This window comes from Solanum dulcamara, chromosome 11, assembly GCF_947179165.1.
Source record: "Solanum dulcamara chromosome 11, daSolDulc1.2, whole genome shotgun sequence".
Lineage (NCBI taxonomy): Eukaryota > Viridiplantae > Streptophyta > Magnoliopsida > Solanales > Solanaceae > Solanum > Solanum dulcamara.
The window spans coordinates 58,951,847-58,973,618 of record NC_077247.1 but is presented as its reverse complement, the minus strand read 5'-3'; the positions used below and the strand labels follow the sequence as shown (position 1 = coordinate 58,973,618).

Genomic DNA, 21,772 nt, shown 5'->3' with positions numbered 1-21,772 from the left:
AACTTTTGATGATCATTGCAGTATTTTGTACATGGTGTTTATGGACTACCATTTTAGGCAAAAACATTGCATCAGTGCTTTCCTATCCTTGGAGAAGTGGACCTTTTATTCTTTATCTTCAGTGATGAGACATTCATTGTACTGAACTAGAATCTGGGACAAATACTGGTTGAGAGAGAGGCCCTGGACCTAAAGAGTATGTTCCAACAAAAAGATGACCAGAGTGGAAAGCAGAAAGCAGAATGGGGCTTTTCAATTATATTGCACCAGCTCACAATGGCATATACAGCCATTGAGCATCCAGAGTCGTTGGTAATAGTACTTTTCCTATTACTTGTGGCTGCACTGAGTTCTTTGAATGTGGAAAAGTCAAGTGCGGTCAGTTCTTCTTTTCTTTATTCTTTTTCCCTTTAGGCATGGTAGGTCCTCTAAGGAGGTAAAATTTCGTACCAAAAGGTTTTAGGATGCAGATTTCTCATCCGTTCCACCCCCCTCCTTGATACTGCATTCAATCCGTTGCTCTTGCAGAACTACAACTTTTTGTCTTGTTGGGTCAATCCATTTACACTGCAGGGGCTCTTTGTTTACTTTCTCCTCAGAAAAATTGTACGTATTGACTGCAACATGATCTACAAGGAAGAACTCCTTTTTACATATACAACAATGCAGAGAATTTAATAAATTTAATACATTCTCCTTGGAAAACTACTTTAGTAACATTTTCCATTATTCAATGGCTAGTTAAATTGATAATAATGTAAGAGATACACTAGTAAAACTAGGCTTAGAGACTTGTAGTTGATCTTCTCTTTGTTGAATTCAGAATGAAGGGACAATTCTATAACCGCTATCTGCCATTAATTGTGTGGGGAACATCTGGTCTACTTCAGCCTCTACGTCCGTTCTCTTTGCGAATCGACCTTTGATTCTTGGCCTTGTTTCTGCATAGGCTTTTCTTGAAGCATACCTTATGGTTTTCTCATATTTACGGTTCTTCTTCTTCTCTCTGTACCTTAGGACTCTGGCTTCTCTGTCCATTGGAGTAAGCTGGAGAGGTATCTGAATCGGAGGGCCTGAGAAAAGGTCAATGGTCCCTTTTTGAGGTTGTGGGTGGGAGTTTGAAGTTTCACTTAGTGCAGATTCTGGGACAACACTGACATCCATCGACGAAACAGAAACCTGATAAAGTAAACAAAAGGGGTCATCGCTCTGATTAACTATCACTTATAAGATAACTATAGTTGATTGTCCATAAAAAGTGAAATCAGTTATCTGAAAAATAAGACACAAAATTTAGATCTTTAATAATTTCCTTGGTCAATTCAAGAAAACAGACTAGCAAGACTACAGGATTTATCTTGATGATCAGCACATAAAACAACAGCAACATCCATGTAGGATGTCACTAATAACAACATAAACGTAGTAACCTTGTGTTAAATCAAGTGTCAAAAGAAAGCCAATGGAAAAGTGGAAATGTGGAAAAGATGAAGATTCTCTAAGACAACTCATGAATTGAAAGTGCATATTGCAAGAATTGAGATGTATGGATAAAGTGAAGAAACATACACTGTGACTCATAGAAGCAGGGTAACTGAATCGAGTGTTAGGATTGTCATACTCCATCCCCAGCTGAAAATTCAGGTGGTGACTTTGTTTCTGTTGTTGCTGGTAAAAAATTAGAGATTTTCCCTGTCCGTCCTGAACGGGCACCATGCTATCTCCACCATAGCTCTTCTGAGGAACAGAGTAATGTTGTTGCTGTTGGTTAACATTGTACTGATCGTTGAACTGACTATCCCCTGCATACTCTGCAAGATTCAAGTAGTCATCCACTACTTCCCCACCCAACCACATCCCATAGTTGTTATTTTGATTGTTGTTGTTATTGTTATTATTAATGTTGTTCTTATTGGTGTTCTTAACCAGAGAATTCAGCAACAACCATGAAGGTGCTTCATCTTCATCTTCTTCATCTATAGTTGTATCATCTGCATCTTGCGTCAAACTCAAGAACCTATCATCCTCTGTGCCTTCCCCTGTGGACCCATCGATCATCATAGAATCACCGCCAACAGTGTCAACAGATGGAGGACCATAAAGGGTTCCTGGAGATTGGAATCAGAGACTAATTTAGAAGTTAAGTTTGATGAGTTCAATTTTTAAGGTTTTTATTATTTAACACGTTACACTTTTGATATTATAGTTTAGATGCCATATATATTGTTTTTTGTTATTTTTCTCATGTAGGAGTATATTATTCTGTGTGAAAAAAATGGTTGCTACCTGGAATGGGAATAATTGGGACATGGTGGTGACTATGCGCCAAGGGGTTGGCAGAATGGATGTCAGCATCGCAGGAGACACAAAGTGAGGCAGCATCCGCCTTGCAAAGAAAGGCTGCAGGGGTACGCTCGCAGGCCTCACAAACCCACACACGCTTGTGATGAGAAGCCACCAGACTTGCTGCATGTATGCGGGTGTCACAGCCCGGACACAAATAGGCGGAATCCGCCCAGCAGTAAGCGGTACATGTAACTGAACGGCAACTGTCACACACCATTGCCCAGTTGTTGCTGCTGCCATCAAACCCCCCACTATTCTCCTTTTTCAACATTGAACTAATTTTGGCCTATTTTTTCTTCTTGCTCGCTATTTTCTGTTGTACTTCGAATACTAAAGTTGAGCAGGTATGCTGTAGACTTATGGGGCACTGTGAAATATGAAGGGGGAAAGGAGGGAAAATCATAGGAGGCAACTACCTAGTGGGGAGAGAATCCAAGGACGACACGTGGAGGGAAGTTAATGGGTAGGAAAAGTTTTTTCATTATCTTGTGGTGGCTGGTGATTCTGGTGGGGCCAAATGGTGGGGTCAGGCAACCTGGAGGTTGAACCAAGTGGATCCAGGGGACTTTGGCTTTTGGAATCAATTGAGGTGGGAGAGCTTTGTTCAACAGATTGCCTTTTAGGGGGAGACTACTGACACACTTCCCATTGTTTGTTAGGTTTTCACTGTTAGGGTTTGGCATGGTACGGACCGGTATGGTATGGTATTGAAAACTTCAATTTGGTAAGTTCAGTTTGTAAAAGTAATCTCGTGATGTGATTCTCGTTGAACCTCATAATAGAATCCAAATGATCAAAACACATGCCTAAGCAGGTTAAACTGGAAGAATGCTTTGAAATATAGTAGTGGAGTGGAAAAATTAGGAAATCTTGTTCTTGGATAACCAGATTATTTTTGTCTTGTAGTATGAATTGCCGAGTTTGGCATATGTAGGCTTACTTCACATGTTGAATTAACAGTCTTTGGAAGATCCCTTCAGTGTTCAGTACTTTGATAAGCATCTATAATATTGATGTTTTCCCTTTCTATGATTTCAAAAAATTAGTAGTGTAGGAAGGATAAGAAAATATCAGTTGAGAAAATATAGAGGTTCTTTCTCATAGAAAATCTCATTTGAAAGACTTGAGACTTTGATGCGCTACTGACATTAGGAAAAGAAACACGCACCACAACAAAAGAAAATAATTGGTGCTGCAACAGACATGATGAAAGTTCTTGTTTCAAATTCGAAAAAATATACATTGGGCAACTGATTTGGTGTCTAAATATTGACATGTTTCTTTAATCTAATGGTAGAGAGGAAATAGTCTCCATGACCACGTACAAATTGAAAGAAGAGAATGACCTTTTTAGATCTCTTATGTGGGGCTTATTAAGGACACAGTGAATTTTGTGGGCTCAGATAATTAATTCACAATTCTGTTTTTTCGTTGGATTTTTTTCCAGATTATTTTGTATATTCTGGTTTACTGTTTTGAACACATGATACTAACATCTATTGTTATGGTTCAACTTATAAGTGTATTTGAATTTGAGACCTGATGGTTTTAAGGATTTATTTCTTTTTCTAAATCTGTTTTTTTCTGATAAAGAATACAAGCTTAATATAGGTACACATATTTTTAGAAATGGTATATATAAAGGGAGAGACATGATTAGGAACGAATCTATACGAGGCAAGGTGGGAATGATATCCGTGACAGACAATATGAAGGAAGTGAGGTTGAGATGGTTCAGCCATGTGAAGAGGAGGTGTGCGGATGAGGTTGATTGTAGCAGGAGTTAGGAGAGGTAGAGGTCGCCGAAAAAGAATTAGGGGGAGGTGATTAGACAAGACATGGCATAACTTCAGTTTTCTAAGGACATATGGAGGTCGAGAATTAGGATAGATGATTAGTAAGCTGAGTGTGGTCGCTCATTAGTTGGGAGAGGCAGGGGGCTAACCTCATATCCTCTTGTCTCGTTTATTAGTAGTATTTAGTAATCGCATAATTTCTTTTTTTCAATGTTGTTTGCTATCTGGTGATTTGCTTTGCTATGTAGCTTGATATTTTGCTGTCATTTTTTTTTCTTCCTGCAATCTTTTTCCGAATAACTTCACTTTTTGAGCCGAGAGTCTGTCAGAAACAACCTTTTTATCCCACAACGGTAGGGGCTTAGTCTGCATACATCTGACCCCCTCCAGACCCCACTTGTGGAATTAAACTGGGTATGTTCTTATTGTTGTTTGGTATCTATAAAGGGGCAAATGCCTCTTAGGTAGAGCATCTTGGTATGGCACGAAAGAATCTTTGTTTGGTATATACAAAGGGATTACACTGTGTACAAATGCATCTTGGTATATAAAAAAGGACAAATGCATTTTCAATTTTTTTTTACTAAATACACATATATACAATAAAATTGAAATGCTTAGACAACTTTACCTCTTAATGCTACTATTGGATAAAATAGATGATGTGGCATGAAAGAATATTTGTTGTGACAATTTTACCTCTTAATGCTGCTTTTGGATAAAATAGATGATATGGCATGAAAGAATATTTGTTGTGGCTGTCAATCAGATCAAAAAAGTAAAGATGTTTGGCAAATGGCATTGCAGAAATAGATACATAAACTCCTAAGGATCTGAAAAGGCCTCAAATCCACAAAAAAAACTGAGGATCTTATGAGTTGTGTAAAAAGTGCTGAGTTTCAGGCTTTCAGCGAATGGAAGAGAAGAAATAGGTACTAAAGTGTCATGATCAAGAGGGACCTCAAACTTGAAAGGCTTAGCCAGGCTCTAATGACTTCTGTGGAACAACTTCAATGTTCTTGCTGAGAGAGAATCTACTCTTTTCACCTTTATGGTAGGACTCCTCATCCACAATAGTTTTTAAAAAAGCTCTACATTGTCTTTTAAACTATATGCTTTAAAATATTGGTCTGGATTAGCCTCCGTATGCATTCTTTGACAGTCAACTGATACAATCTAAGATGAAACATTTTTGTTGAAATCTTGGCTACACCTATGTGTGTGCTTCTTTTGTTCTCACATTATGAAAAATAACGGCTAGTAAAATTATCTTTAGTCAATATGATTTGCTTGTGTCTCCTAGCAATCGATGACTCGGAATTACAGTCTTGGGTACCAAGGTACAAATCCCAATAGAGGTGACACTACTAGAAATTTTTGCATTTGCCTACATCTCGGTGGACATAATTATTCTATACTTGTGGAGCCGGTTGGAGGTAGTAGGTACCTGGTGACTTAATCAAGCTGTTAGCCTGGCATCACCATGTGTTTGTGTGTAAGGCACAATCTCGGCTAGCGAACTTGCTCGAAATTAGTTGTTCACTCACAATAATAAGAATGTTATATTTTACCTTGTGCGCACCCACAGGTTAGCGGCTGCGGGTTTCCCTTGTCATAAAAAAATAAAATAATAAGAATGTTATGTATGGACATTGTCGTGGAATCAACCAGCAATGAAGTTTGATATTTTTACATTTAATTAGAAAATCACTAAAAGCGTTTTTTTTTGTTTAATAATTCTTTAAGCATAGCATTCATAAGAATTACTCCATGGTGGATTGCTTAGATTTATGAGTTGTGGAAAAAGAGCTGAGGCTCAGCAAATGGCAGATCATAAATAAATAGCTAAAGTTCCCTTGGAATCTAAGGGACCTCAAACTTATAGACTTAAAACCCGTTTGGACTGGCTTATAAGTTTCTGAAAACAGCTGTTTTCAGCTTTTTTGAGTGTTTGGCTGGTCAACTTAAAACCATTTTGTGCTTAAAATAAGCCCAAAAGAATAATTGAGCCTGTTTGGTTTAGCTTATCTAAAGTCGCTTATAAGCTGCTTTTAACTTATAAGCTGTTTTAGATAAGCTATGCCAAAGAGGCACTTAGCTGTGCTCAAGTGACTTAAGTGGAGTAGTTAATTGGAACCTACTCTTTTAACTTTTTTCTCAGGACTCTACCTCCAAAAACTATTAATTTTATAAGCATAGGAATCACAAGAATTGCTCCATGGAGAAAGTGTCGGACTCAGCAAATGGCAGAGCAGAAATAGATACATAAAGAACCCATGGAATAGGAGGGACCTCAAACTTGAAAGGTTTAGCCATGCTCTGGTTACTTCTGTGGAACAAAACAGGCCCAGGATAACTTCAATGTTCTTGCTGAGATAGCATATACTCTTTTCACTTTTTCTTAAGATTCTTGATCCACAAAAGAATAAAGTAAAGTGCTACATTGTCTTTAAACCATATCTATGGAAAATTGGTTAGGATTATCCTCCAGCTGCAAACTTAGATCCTCAACTGATACAATCTCAAATAAGGAAGCCTTATGTATAGGTGTCTTTGGTTCACAACTTGACATAATACATAAAACAACGAGCAGTAAAATTATCTTTAGGTAATATGGTTTTGTTCTCTCCCTAGAAGTTGAGGAGTTGGGATAACAACCTTGGGAACCAAAATTCAAATTCCAGCAGAGACGACATTACACAAAAGTTTCTAATTCGTATAAACTTGGTGAGCGGAATAATTTGACACCATGCCGGTGGGAGGTAGCGAGGAAGTCGAGCCAGAAGCGTAACCAGGTAGGCGGGAAGGGGTTCAAATCCCCTTCGGTGGAAAATTACATTGTATGTACAAGGATAAAATTATTTTATGTGTATATAGTAGATGTTGAATTCCAGTGGCTTCCTCGTGTATTTATTTCTTCATATTTTTGAACCCTCTTACTAAAAATACTGACTCCGCCACTGAGTTGAGCATTTTGGACACTGCCTTTTGTGTGTGTGTGTATATGATATAATCTCAAGCAGCAAACTTGCATGAAATTAGTTGTTCACAGAAAAGAAATAAGATTACAGGATTACTATATCTGGATTTTGTCGTGGAATCAACCAGAAATGCAGTTTGATAATTTCACATTGAATTAGAAAATCAGTAAAGGTTATTTTGTTGCTTTAATAATTTTGTTGCGTGGGAATCACTAGAACTGCTCCATGATGGATTGCTTGGCTCTTATGAGTTGCGGAAAAAGTGCTGATGTTCAGCAAATGGCATGGAAGAAATAGATAGCTAAAGTACCCATGGAATCAGAGGGACCTGATCTAACTTGAAAAGCTCAGGAATATCTCAAACAATGTGAGTTGTTTGTCCGTTATTATGGGTTGGAATAATATTGGTCGTAACACATTGATGAGTATTCTTTCTCTTTGCTAGTGAGTTGTGAGGTGGATAAAGGTTCTTCTGTTGAACGAATAGCAGTGCAGAATTGGATACTAAAAGTACCCAATGATCAAAAAGGACCTAAAAGTGAACATCCAGGCCATTCTTGGATGAAATTTCTTTTTTTTTTGTTGAGAAAGTAACAGTTTCGTGGATGAAATTTCTTAGCCACAAAGTTCTTACCACCTTACACTTTCATCTTATTCCTCAATAAGCTGGAACTTGCCTTGTTACTTTTTCAATGACTACTTCACATCAAAAAAGGTAAAAGCGTAATATGCTTTGTTTCTGCGTCTTGTTCAATCAGTTGCATATGTTGAAAACCTGGTATCAGCTCAAGACTGATAAAAGGACTTTGCGTTTTGATTACTAATACTGTTGAGTCCATGGAATACTTCCTAGTCTGATGCTTCACGATTTACTGTGACTTTAAATCCAATGAATTGGATCACATGGATTGCTAAATATAGATGAGCAACTTATTAGCCTGCAAACAAGTATGAAGAGATCAGCATCTGTATTGATAGTTTTTGTTAGTGGTAAGCTGTTTTGACAGTAAATACAGTAGTGCAGAAATAACTGAGCAAAAATAATATTGGTCGTGACACATTGATGAGTATTCTTTTTCTTTGCTAGTGAGTTTTGAGGTGGATAAAGGTTCTTCTGTTCAACGAATAGCAGTGCAGAATTGGATACTAAAAGTACCCAATGATAAAAAAAAATACCTAAAAGTGAACGTCCAAGCCATTTTTGGATGAAATTTCTTAGCCACAAAGTTCTTACCTCCTTACACTTTCATCTTATTCCTCGATAAGCTGGAACTTGCCTTGTTACTTTTTCAGTGACCACTTCACATCAAAAAAGGCAGAAGTGCAATATGCTTTCCTTCAGCGTAAGACTGATAAAGGACATTGTCTTTTGATTACTGATACTGTTGAGGCCATGGAATACCTCCTTCTTAGTGGTAAACTGTTTTGGTACTAAATTGAGTAGTGCAGAAATAACTGAGCCGAATAAGTCAGGTCTGCTTGATGTCGAAGAAGAGTCTATTCTAAGCACTATCTTTTTGGGGATTGTTTGTAAATCAGCTGAATAAACACCTTTTTCCTTTTGATTTCTGTTAAACAAAAGTATTCTGCTTTGAACTAACTGCGAGAAATTGTTATACCAGGGTGATGTTGGATTATGTGGTAATTTGTTAAAAGTGAGCATGGCGCATCCATAAACCTCGAAGCTAGATGCATCACAAGCTTGGTGCTCTGCGTTGCTTAGGCAGTGTAAGGTCTGTGCCTTAGATAGACAGCATCTTAACAAGTTCAAGTAATTTATAATGCCTGTAAGTTTTACTTTGAAGTGAGCAAGTTGAAAAATAATTAAAAAGCAAAGTGATGTATCACTTGTTAAGAAAACATCATGGAAAAATGTTAGTGATTCAAAATAGGTAGTTAGAGATTGTAGATTAAATCAGTCAATAAAATTCTTCATCAAAGAAACTTAGTCAATAACATTGAATTTGAAACTTAAATTTGCATCTTTGCAATGGAATAGAAAATTAAAAATGACTTTGAACTTTAATGACATGTTTTTATTATGTTTCAATTGCAATTTCATTCTCAGTTTCTGTGTCCATATAAATGATTGTTTGTGTTTAGTTTTAAATTTACCTCTTCATCTCCGTCTCCTTATTAATGTGTGCTTTTTAATCGTACTTTGCACTTAAAACCCGACCATACCCTCGTTGCTCTTCTTCTCTTTTGCTTTTGACAACACCAGTTTGTTGAATCCAGTAATATTCTTACTGCCAAGTGCTTTTAGTTGATTATATAAACACAATTAATGAAATAGATGATACAATAGAAGTGAGAACACTTTAGATTCCAAGATAGGAGGATCACTTTAGTAGTTGATTGACTTGATGCAAGTGAAAATACAGATGAGTGGTCTTAGAGATTTTTTCATTAGCTTAACTCATAGTTTTATCCATCTATCCCATGTCGTTCCCTTTACATCTATCGCTTTTAATATTCCTTTCACAACTGACTAAAGTGCTTCTATTTCTTGAGAAAATTACCTATTTCCTTGCTGATTACAAATTAGAAGCTGATGTTAGCTGTTTTAGGGATATCATGTACCTTGATTCAGTCATTACAACTGAAAGTTTTGCTTACGCTTATGCAGTACCATTTTCGGCAAAAATATTGCATCAGTGCTTTCCTATCCTTGGAGAAGTGGACTTTTTATTCTTTGTCTTCAGTGATGGGACATTCATTGTACTGAAGGAGAATCTGGGAAGAGGCCCTGGACCAAAAGCAGCTATTGATGAACATTATATGTCATCCAAAAGAGTATGTTCCAACAAAAAGATGACCACAGTGGAAAGCAGAAAGCAGAATTGAGCTTCAATTATATTGCACCAGCACACAATGTCATATATAGCCACTGCGCATCCAGAGGTCGTCGGTAATATTGCTTTTCCCATTACTTATGGCTGTACTGAGTTCTTTTAATGTGGAAAAGTTAGCTGCAGTCATTTCTTCTTTTCTTTTTTCTTTTTCCCTTTAGGCATCCAGTATCTATCTGTGTCGGGTAGGTCCACTAAGGAGGTAAGCATTTCTTAGTAAAAGTCTTTCTATTAACCCGAGACCTCTGGTTAAGAATGTCGATGTCTCATCCATTCCACCACACTCTTTGATACTGCATTCAATTCTTTGCTTCTCGCAGAACTCGTACGTTTTGTCTTGTTGGGTCAATCCCTTAACACTGGAGGAGCTTTTTCTTTACTTCTTCCTCGGAAAGTTTGTATGTATTGACTGCAGGGCGGTCTAAAAGGAAGAACTCTTTTACATATACAACAATTCAGAGAATTTAACAAATCCTCTGTAAAAAACTGCTGTAGTACATTTCTCATTATCCAATAGCGTTAGATCGATAATGATGTAAGCGATAAAATATTAATTCTAGGATTAGGGGCTTGTAATTGATATTCTCTCTTTTGCATTCTGAATGAAGGGACAATTCTATAACTGCTATCTTCCATTAATTGTGTGGAGAACATCTGGTCTGCTTCAGCCTCTACGTCCGTCCTCTTAGCGAATCGACCTTTGATTCTTGGCCTTGTTTCTGCATAGGCTTTTCTTGAAGCATACCTTATAGTTTTCTCAAATTTACGGTTCTTCTTCTTCTCTCTGTACCTTAGGACTCTGGCTTCTCTGTCCATTGGAGTAAGCTGGGGAGGTATCTGAATTGGAGGGCCTGAGAACAGATCAATGGTCCCTTTTGGAGGTCGTGGATGGGAGTTTGAAGTTTCACTTAGTGCAGATTCTGGAACTACACTGACTTCCATCGACGAAATGGAAACCTGGTGATTCATCCAGATAACAAAAACATGAGTGGTCGTCTTCCGGATTCATGTATCACTTAAAAGATAATTACAGTTAACTGTCCATAAAAAGTGAAATTAGCAATATGAAAAAAAACATGTTAAAATACATTTTAAGTGTAATTTTTTATGATAATATTAGTATATATAAGTTAGATCCATAAAAATTTCCTTGGTCCATTCAAGAAAACAGACTAGCTAGACTACATGATTTATCCTAATGATCTGCACATAAAACAAACAGCAACATCTGTGTAGAATGTCGCTGATTAACCACATAAACATAGTAACCTTGTGTTAAATCAGAAGTGTCAAAAGAAAGCCAATGGAAAAGCGGAAAAGGTAAAGATTCTTTAAAATTTCCACCCTTGAGGATAAACTTTATCAATAGAATCTCGAGAACACTCAACTTTTTTTTTTGGTAAGTAATCTGTGAATACAGGGTTAAAAAGCTTAACAGTAAAACACGTTGAATTGGAGCAGTTAAAATATTATGGTGAATTACTATGTATAACTTGAATGTAAAGGAGAATTGCTAAGAGTTACTAATTACATATTATTTCAGTGACAAGGAGGGCAAAGAAGAATCTAAACATCTTTGTTGATTTGGGAAAGAAACTTTTACAAAAGAGCATGGAATCTTCGGTAAAATTTTATACGACAAAAGTTCAAGGGCCAGTTTAGGTATGTAAAGGTAACCATAATAGCAAATGGGCACATAAAATGATAAATCCTCTGTTTTGAAAAAGGGTGAAGTGCTGGAAAAGTTAATTCAGAAGCAAAAACGAATGTTTTAAAAAAACTGAATTTGTACAGAGTAGTATCTTCGTAAGACAATTCATGAAGTGAGTGAGATATATCGATACAGTGAAGAAAGCTTACACTGTGACTCAAAGAAGCAGGGTAACCATATCCAGTGTTAGAATTGTCATACTCCATTCCAAGCTGAAAATTCAGGTGGTGACTTTGTTGTTGTAGCTGCTGCTGTTGGTGGTAAAGAATCAGAGATTTTTGCTGTCCGTCCTGAACTGGCACAACTCTATCTCCACCATAGCTCTTCTGAGGAACAGAGTAATGTTGTTGCTGCTGATTAACACTGTACTGATCGTTAAATTGACTATCCCCTCCATACTCTGCAAGATCCAAGTAGTCATCCACTACTTCCCCACCAAACAACATCCCATAGTTGTTATTTTGATTGTTGTTATTGTTAACGTTGTTCTTGTTGTTGTTCTTAACAGGAGGATTCAACAGCAACCATGAAGCTGCTTCATCTTCATCTTCTTCATCTATGGTTGTATCATCTGCATCTTGAGTCAAACTCAAGAATCCATCATCCTCCGTGCCTTCCCCTGTGTGCCCGCCAATCATCATAGAACCACTGCCAATGGTGTCAACAGCTGGAGGACCATAAAGGGTTCCTGAAAATTGGAATCAGAGACAAATTTAGAATTCAAGTTTGATGGATTCAGTTTTTAAGACACTTGAAATTATGGTTCAGAAATCATGTTTTTTGAAATTTTTGTTATTTATTTTTACATGTAGGGAGTATATATGTCTGTGAAATAAAAAATGGTGGCTACCTGGAATTGGCATAATTGGGACACGGTGGTGACGTCGTGCCAAGGGGTTGGCAGAATGGATGTCAGCATCGCATGAGGCACAAAGTGAGGCAGCATCCGGCTTGCAAAGAAAGGCTGCAGGGGCACGCTCGCAGGCTTCACAAACCCATACACGCTCATGGCGAGAAGCCATGAGACTTGCTGCATGTATGCGGGCATCACAGCCCGCACACAAATAGGCGGAATCCGCACGACAGTAAACGGTACATGTTGCGGAATGGCAACTGTCACACACCCTTGCCCAGTTGTTGCTACTTCCATCAAACCCCCCACTCTTCTCTTTTTTCAACATTGAACTAATTTTGGTTTCTCTTTTCTTTTCTTTTTTGCTCTCTATTTTCTGTTGTAGAACTTGTAGTTGGATTACTAAAGTTGAGCAAGAATGCTGGAGACTTATGGGGCACTGTGATATATGAAGGGGCAAAGGAGGGAAAATGACAATTAGGCAACTACCAAGTGGGGAGAGAATCCACGCGTGACACGTGGAGAGAAGTTAGTGGGTAGGAAAAGTTGTTTCATTATCTTGTGGTGGCTGGTGATTCTTGTGGGGCCGGGTGGGTGAGATCAAGCAACAGGGAGGTTGAACAAGTGGGTCCAGGGGCATTTGGCTTTTGGAATCAATTGAGGTGGGAGAGCTTTGTCCAAGAGATTGCCTTTTAAGGGGAGACTAGAGAGATAATAACACCCATATAACTCTATTTAAGCATTTTTATTACAAAATATATAAATATTTTTCATATTAAATATAGTAATACGATCCTATTTTCATATACACCGAAAATTTTCTCGAGACTATATTGACACACTTCTCATTGTATATCAGGTCTCACTATATGTGTATAACAGTATATACGCATACTTATATTGGTGTAGTACATTGATGCATAGTGACGTATGCAAGATTTTGTACAGATAATATTGGTCTATTGTCACAGTTTAGCTTCTAAGTGATTTAGTTGTGTCATTTGACAGCAATTTTTCGAAGCCTTTTACTAAATACACATAGTACGTATACAATAAAATCATATTGAGGTGTGTTGTGGTAATATGTTTAAATATTTTTTGTTTTATCAATATGATCTGTGTTCGTAATTTTCTTAATATAATGTCGTTGCACAATGATTTGTTTATAGTATTTAAAAGTAAATAACACTTATGAAAAAAATCTAAGCCATTACACCTTATTCTATTTTCAATGCCCTCGTGTAAGATTTAGATGTTAAAAGAAAGTGTAAGGGTCAATTTTCCTTTTTTACTATGCGAAAAAGATCAATTTTATGCTCTGTTATATTATATGCCCAAAAATGCTCCGTAGTTAACTAAAAGGTTCAAATATACTCCTCATCTGTCAGGGTTGTCAAGGTGGATCCCTAATTTTATGTAACACATAACACGTCACTGCTCCAATCCATTTTCCCTCATCCTCACCACTTCTTTGATAGTTGAGGAGAGGAGGTGCTAATGATGGGAGAAGATGAGGTAAAATGGATTGGTGCAGTGGTGTGACACCCCTAGACGTGTCCGACACTCAAAAATCATTGCTGACTCCCAAGCGAACCACTTAACCTGATCACACATCCGTTTATTTATTCAATCAGCGGAAGACTTAAAATAAAGAAAATATTAGGTGGACAATTCAAATCAACAATCTAACTCAAGAGAGAAAGGTCATGGGTCAACAAATCAAACTCCAATCTATGTAATTAAAATAGTATGACAAGAACAATTCAAGGAAATAAAATACTCAATCGATCCATCACTACCTAGTCTATGAAGCCTCTATCACTACTATCTAATTGGTGCCAATGACAGGTTCATGGCTACCTCAAATCGGAATGGAAAGACTAAACTCGACGCAAGAATAACATAAGTGGTGTCCTCCGAATGTAGGGGAGGACTCACCAATAAGCTGAGTATGAATAGATCCTCAACGGTGCGCCTATTGATGATCTCTTAAACCTGTCTCTGCATCATGAAACGATGCAGGTCCAAATGGACGTCAGTACGTGGAATGTAGGAGTATGTAATATGGCAGAATGAAACATGTGTCAAGATAGACAATACCGGTTCAAATATCTCTAGTCATAAAGATAAGAGAGACTCAATCAAGGTGTCATACGTGTAAAGTAAGGACACATTTTAGAGAGAAAATAATCATATACAACCCAATCCAAACATATACAATCCAATTCAATCCAATCCAATCATTTACAATCCAATTCAATCCAATCCAATCATTTACAATCCAATTCAATCCAATCCAATCATTTACAATTCAATCCAATCCATTCCAATCATTTATAATTCAATCCAATCCAATCATATACAATCCGATCTAATCCAACCGTATACAATCCGATCCAATACAATCATATATAATTCGATCCAATCCAATTCAATAATAAAGTCAAAGGACTCAACTCAATAGATATGCAAATTAGAATTTAGCAATATTTTACAATCGAACTCAATCATCAACAATCTCAATCAACCAATCATATCATGCACAATCCACTCAAATTGGGAGTTTCTCTAACCGACAACTATCACCTATGAGCCAGTGATAGTACAACAAGCCGACGTTGTTGCCACGTCCGTTCATACCTTGCCAGGGTAAGAACGAATCAACAATCATGGATCCATAACCAATCAAGTCTTATCATGTCAGGACAGTAATTTGGGGAAACATTCGATTTTAACAGTCCAATCCTCTCCTACCTTTGGCGATGTAGTTATTGGTTCGAGTATGGACTATACTCTTATCTAATTCGGTGATCAATACTCCTCCCAAGACTCAATATGCTCATATCTATTAAGTGAGTAAAATACTCAAAATACTCATTTAGTCTCTTAGGACTTAGTTTCAAATCAACTCATTTAGTCTCATTAGACCCTTTTCAAAACTCAATCAATCTGGTCTCATTGGACCTTCATTCACAATCAACTCATCTCAATCATCAAACTTTTCCTTTTTGAATATGATACCATCTCAACTCAATGAATGTAGAAAATATTAGATGCATTTAAAACATAATTCAACTCCTCAACTCAAACTCAAAATAGATATTTTTTATGTAAAAATGCTCAACTCGTTTATAGGGGTGTTCATGGTTCGGTTTGGATCGGTTATTGATTAAAATCATAACCAAACCAATTTAATCGGTTATTAAATGTCTAAAACCATAACCAAACCAAGTAAAATAATAACCACGGGTTTGGTTATTGTCGGTTTGGTTCGGTTTGATTCGGTTATTCGGTTTATGACTAGCCGAGATAATTCAAATATTCTCTCTCTACATTCTTCAAATTCTTATGAAGCTCTTTTTTCCTCACGACCCACAAAGGTTCAAAACAGAAAATGAAACAACTTAAACATTCGGGAAAAAAAGAAAACAACTTAAAATCAATTTAAAATTTGAAAAACTCCTTACAAACCTTCTCAAAATTTGACAATCTTATACTTGGGGTTGAGGAGTTGAGGTTACTCTTGAGCCTTCACTGTTAGTCTATGACTGTGAGTCTGTGACTTTGTGAGAAACCAACGTGAGAGGAACAAAAATGTAAAAGGAAAACAAATACTAGTGTTTTAAAGTTTTAACTTTTACTTTATGTTGCTGTCTGCTGCTCAAGTGCTTAGTGCTTATTAGAAATTTAGGATTTAGAATTGGGCTTGAGAGTTGGGCTAATGGGCTTGGATTGTTGGACGTGGACCGCTGTTTAGTGTTTATTAGAATTTATAATTGGGCTTGAGAGTTGGGTTTGGATTGTTGGGCCTTAAAAATAAGTATATTAATATTAAATTAATAATTAAAACGTATAAAATATCTTTAATTATTTATGAAAAACTAATATTATACATATAAATAATTATAAATTTTAAGTATATAATTATCGGTTTGGTTCAGTTATTTATTTGGTTATTTTTTTCTATAACCATAACCAAACCAAATATTATCGGTTATTCAAATTTAAAACCAAACCAAACCAAACCAAACTGAATGTCGGTTTTTTTATTCGGTTTGGTTAAATTTTCGGTTTGGTTTTGGTTTTAACCAAAACTGTGAACAGCCTTACTCGTTTATACTCAAAATACTCATGTTCAAAAAATGATAATTTAGAGACTTCTCAAACTCAACTCATGCTTAAACTCTTTTTAAATCAAAAATAAAAATAATCATTCTTTAAACTCAAATAGTGTATAAATTGTTATATCCCATATTTTTTTATTATTTTCACAATAGGACATTTTTGGGATAACGGTAACAAGTCAAGGGCAAGGCTATGTTTGATTTTGTTGGATAAATAATTCTTATGACTAAATTGGGATGTGAAAATATTGGAAAAGTTTAAGGGTAAAAATTGGAATTTCACATGTGGAAATACCATAAAAGATTAAGGACAAAATTGGAATTTCACATGTGAAAATATCATAAAAGATTAAGGACAAAATTGGAATTTCACATGTGGAAATACCATAAAAGGCTAAGGGCAAAATTGGAATTTCAACTTGAGAATATTAGAAAAGGTGAGGGGCAAAATTAAAATTTTACATGGGAGTCATCATCCAATTTTTAGAAGATTCAAGAGAATTGGAGAAGATAGAAGTGAGAAAAATTGAGGAAAACAAAGAAGAAGAAGAAAATCGGCTAAGGAAAAAAATAGGGAGAAAATTAAAATCTTGCTCCAAAAAATATTTCCTCCTAGTATTTCTACTAATTCAAGGATCCTCTACGACATGATGAAGTTATTTTGGAAGATAGGAGGCTTGTTTGGTTGATTTGAAGCTTTGGTAAAGTGAAGAAGTTGGAAGGAAAAGGTAAGAATTAATCCAATTTCTTTGTGTTATGCAGTTTGTTGATGTTGTAGTATGTAGAGATGTGTAGAATTTATGGAAATATGGAAGTTTGTATGGTGGGTTTTACATATGTATAAATCCATGTATATGAAGATTTTGGAGGCAAGATGAATTAAATTTTTGTGTAGTATTTTAGTAGTAGTTATGGAGTAGTAGTTATGGTAAAAATTTTATGTTGGAATTGGAAGTTGAATGAATTTATTGAAGTTGGAAATATGGGTTAGGTGATGAAATGGAAAAAAAAAATAAGTTTGTATAATTTGTTAGTTGTTGTTATGATTTTTGGGATATAAATGAAGTTTATATGGTGTAAGTTGGTATTAAACTAGTTTGTAGGAATTATGTAATTTGAGTATGATATTATAAGAATATGGAGGTAAATTATTAAAAGTATGGAGTGTTGTTGTTGGTTGTGAAGTTGAAAGAAGGAAATGAATTTGATTATGAAGTTGGAGGAAGAAAATGAATTATAATATTTTTGTTGTGTTTATGGAATTTTTGAGTGAAATATGAAATTGATAAAAATTGGATAGCTTACTTGGAATATTTTTCACTTATGTTGGAATGAGTTGAAATTAATTATGGATATGAGATATTCATATTTATTTGGAAAATGCAAAGTTTGGTTGAAAGTTGTTGCACTAATTGGAAAATTACACCAATTTATGTTATGGTGTGTTAAATTGATTATCGATGGAATTGGTGTTGTTGTTGGCTTGGTTGTTAATATTGTGGCCGAGTTGTAATCTCGGGGTGTCATATATATAGGGGAGATGCTGCCGAAATTTTTGTAGACAAGTATTGGAAAAATTGAATTCTTAAAGTCTTATGAATAGTAATTGGTAAATGTGACCAATTGTAGATTTTGGAGAAAACGGAAATTGAACTTGGACAACCGTAGAAGGCCAAAAAGATATGTAAAGTTTTACATTTTCTTCTCTTGGCATGTCCTAGATGTAATAGGAGTGAATACGAACCTCGGGGATCACTCTACTCTTCGAAATCGACGCTCGAAAATTTCCCTTTTCTATTCAATAGAATTGAATTAGGTAATTATGAATAGTTTTGGAAAAATTGTCTAAACTTCTAGATTTTGCACAAATAAATTCCGACTACCTTAAAACTCTTCTAAATAATGTTATAAGGTGTAACACACGTGATTTGTATGCGCCACCACATTTGACCGAGGTGGGCCCCACTATTCCGTTTGGATTATGTTAGGGAAAATTTGAAAGAAACTTTTTGCTATACTTCCTAATATTATATGAATAATTATTCCGTTAAATTTCCATAATATATTTGGAAGTATTTGTACTATTATTATTATTCAAGTTTCCTTTTATGATTTGTTATCGAAATTATGCCATCGAGTCTGTATAAATATTTTATAATTTAAATTGCATTTAGTTTCTCACTACTCTATTCGTGCATACTGTAACCATTCTTTCACTGAGCCTGGACTCTATTATGCCACGGAGTTATGCTGTGCCATGTACATATATGTTTGTAATATGACATGATTTGATATGGCCATCTGATATGATATGATTTGTTACGGAGATATTTCCTACTCTGGTGTTATGATGTGCTGTGGCGCCAATGACAGGAGGGCGACCACGTTTTGTTCACCGAGTCCCATAAAATGGGGCCGGATACGGCATATGTATTTGCATATATGATTTGGGATTATGAAAAATATTTTGAAATTCTGAACATTTATTTTATTTTCTGCACATACTATTCAGATTATGATTTTATTTATTACAATTCATGCTTTACATATTCGGTACATTTTCGTACAGACCCCCTTTCTTCGGGGGGGCTGCGTTACATGCCCGCAGGTACCGAAGTTCAATTTGCTGATCCATCTGTTTAGGATATTTATTGCGTCGTTGACAGTGCTCCCTTGTTCGGAGCTTGTATTTTGGTACTGACTTTATCTCTGTATATTTGGATATTTTGGTCAGGGGTACGACGGGGCTCTGTCCCATCATATGACTATGCTATCATCTGTAGAGGTCTGTAGACAGATTTATGTTGTGGGTTTTGTATATATGGTTTGGGTTTTGTGTGTTTTGTGACGGACTATCATCCCTCGTGCCTACATCTATTTTTTTGATCTATTTAAAAATTCTTATAATCACTACCTATATTTATTTGGTTAAAATGGCTAATTTGGGATAAAGGTACGTTTGGGTGCCCAATTCGGGCACCAGTCACGGCCTACGGGGTTGGGTCGTGACATAAATAGTTTATGCAAAAATGTTCACAAATCATTTATTTAAAACTCTTTCTCAAACAATCATTTATACTCATATGACTCAAGTCAAATCAAATTATGCAAATCACATATCATGTAGTCACATTAGACTCCAACCCATTTCATCTCAAACATCATCATCAACATACCTCTTCACCAATCATTCTACCTATGTTAAAGATAACCATCATTCACATCATCATCCACAATTCCCATTTATTTCTATATTCAATTTCATTCACACTCACTAACAAAAATACATCATCTCCTTTTGGAAGCAATATTTACATAAAAACTATCAATCTCAACCTAAAAATAAATTATAACAAAAAGAAGTCTCATCTTGGATCCATGTGAATGAATACATGAATCCATACTCTCAACAAAACTCAATTCAAGAACACCATCAATACATATGAATTTATATACAAAAAATCATTGTAGTCCATATGTAATTACGGTTTGTGAAATAAATATGAAAGAAAATTATTCAAGAATTCAAGTCATGAAAATCATCAATCAATTAATAGTATGTAAAGATATTCTAGGGTTTTAGGAAAATTCAAGAAAACGTTCAGGTAGGGTTCAAGTCTTTCACAATTTCTATCCAACACATCTTTGGGACATATGGAAGAACTTAATCCATATTTTAGGTTAGCCTTACATACCTTAAAAGCTCCATAAATCTTGATGAAAATTTTTAACTTGAAGAAGAACAATCAAGAGACACTTTCTTGAAATTCTTGAATTTGTTTTCTTGAAAACCCTATGGTTAGAATTTAAGATTTCTCTTAGCGATTCATGAATAGATGAAGAAGTTTGGTTTGAAAAGATTGAAATCTATGAAGGAATTACCTTGTTGAAGAATCTTGAAAAAGAATCCTAACTTGATGTTTTCTTGAAAATTCTTGAGCGTTGATGTTTAGAAGTGAATGAGAGGGTTTTTAATGAGGAAAACTGTTTTCTACAAGTTTAGGGATATTAGAATAACTCCCCAAAGGATTATAGGACAAAAATACCCTTAAAAATAAAGGGGGTGTGTCGTTCTTCTTAGGCAGCGGAGTCCGTGTCCTCTCCGCATCGCGGATCCATCGCGGACTTCTGCCAGGATAGAGCGTCTCTAGTAAAATGATCATAACTTTTCACTCCAAACTCCAAATGAGGCAAAATTGGTGGAGTTGGAAAGAAGACTCAAAGACGTTTATTTTGATAGGTTATGGGACACCCAATTCATTATATTTTAGGATATATGGTCATTTAAAGTTGACCCTTATACGGACTCATCAGAAAACTTAGCCGGTAGAAATTATTTGGAATCGGCTTGGTGTTAGAGATCCCTTATGACCCTAAACCACATCTAATACACTTTAAATACTTAGGAATTGATCCTAACTCATATACACAACTCGAAGTCATCGAGTTCGATCCTACACACACATAAAAAATGGTTCGAATCTTGGCAAAAAAAAAATGGGGTGTTACACATGGCATGTCACGTTGTGTCCATCTCACCAAATATCAGTTGGACTTGGGCGTCCACCTTGGAACGCCCTAATGAAAAAAAAATATATTTAAACTATTTAGATAATGACGAAGAAATTTTTATACAAATAATATAGCGGAGAGAAATTAATCATCTTTGCACAGTAGAGGGGCAAAATTGATCAGTTTCCCTATTCGAAATGTAATGACTTAATTCTTGGTAACAGTTGTTATCAGGTATCCACTTTTAAGACTGCTAACTAAAATATAACGAACATTTATAAAATAATTGAAAAATAGTCGCAGCTTGGGGGGAAAATATGGAGAACCGTTTTATCTTCTCCTCCACTTTTTTTCAAATTTCAAAACACTGTTCTACAGTTTGAAATTAATTTCTACGTGTGAAACTTAAGTTTAGTGTTACTCGAAGTTGTCATTCTTGAATTCGAAAATAGTAATGCACATAATTTTGTAGGCCGTTTATATTATTGTTTTTAAAAATAATATATAAAAAAATATTATTTTCAATTCATTTTTTAACAGATCTCAGTAGTTTCGTCATTAGCAAATTATTTTGGGCACGTTCCCAAGATACCGACC

At 35.7% G+C, this 21,772-nt stretch overlaps 1 protein-coding gene and 2 long non-coding RNA genes across 5 annotated transcripts; 2 read left to right on the top strand and 1 right to left on the bottom strand.

The window, feature by feature from the left end:
• Positions 1-323: 323 nt before the first annotated feature.
• LOC129874120 (zinc finger protein CONSTANS-LIKE 2-like) lies at positions 324-13,254 on the bottom strand. 3 transcript variants are annotated; one of them, XM_055949349.1, is made up of 3 exons: positions 12,537-13,254; positions 1,570-2,108; positions 324-1,179 (listed from the first exon to the last, which is right to left on the bottom strand). In XM_055949349.1, the coding sequence occupies exons 1-3, from the start codon at positions 12,865-12,867 to the stop codon at positions 820-822; spliced, it is 1,230 nt and encodes a 409-aa protein (XP_055805324.1). In that variant the 5' UTR covers positions 12,868-13,254; the 3' UTR covers positions 324-819. The 3 variants fall into 3 exon arrangements, with proteins under 3 accessions (XP_055805324.1, XP_055805323.1, XP_055805322.1); XM_055949348.1 differs by lacking the exon at positions 12,537-13,254 and adding an exon at positions 2,287-4,014; XM_055949347.1 differs by lacking the exons at positions 324-1,179; positions 1,570-2,108 and adding exons at positions 10,398-10,932; positions 11,836-12,374 and having other exon boundaries at positions 12,537-13,252.
• On the top strand, positions 4,016-9,872 carry LOC129874122 (uncharacterized). Its single transcript, XR_008762838.1, has 3 exons — positions 4,016-5,196; positions 8,746-8,856; positions 9,753-9,872. It is a non-coding gene; the product is annotated as an uncharacterized LOC129874122 (long non-coding RNA).
• A 3,920-nt stretch (positions 13,255-17,174) lies between the features above and the next one.
• LOC129873746 (uncharacterized) lies at positions 17,175-19,561 on the top strand. Its single transcript, XR_008762769.1, has 2 exons — positions 17,175-17,391; positions 19,233-19,561. It is a non-coding gene; the product is annotated as an uncharacterized LOC129873746 (long non-coding RNA).
• Positions 19,562-21,772: the final 2,211 nt, after the last annotated feature.

What these genes read in the sequence shown, in the direction of transcription:
- LOC129874120 (XM_055949347.1), bottom strand. Translation starts at nt 12,867, where the DNA reads ATGTTGAAAAAAGAGAAGAGTGGGGGGTTTGATGGAAGTAGCAACAAC. An exon ending in CCCAATTATGCCAATTCCAG is followed by an intron (nt 12,375 to 12,536) that starts GTAGCCACCATT and finishes TCCAATTTTCAG; the next exon opens with GAACCCTTTATGGTCCTCCA. An exon ending in CTGCTTCTTTGAGTCACAGT is followed by an intron (nt 10,933 to 11,835) that starts GTAAGCTTTCTT and finishes ATGAATCACCAG; the next exon opens with GTTTCCATTTCGTCGATGGA.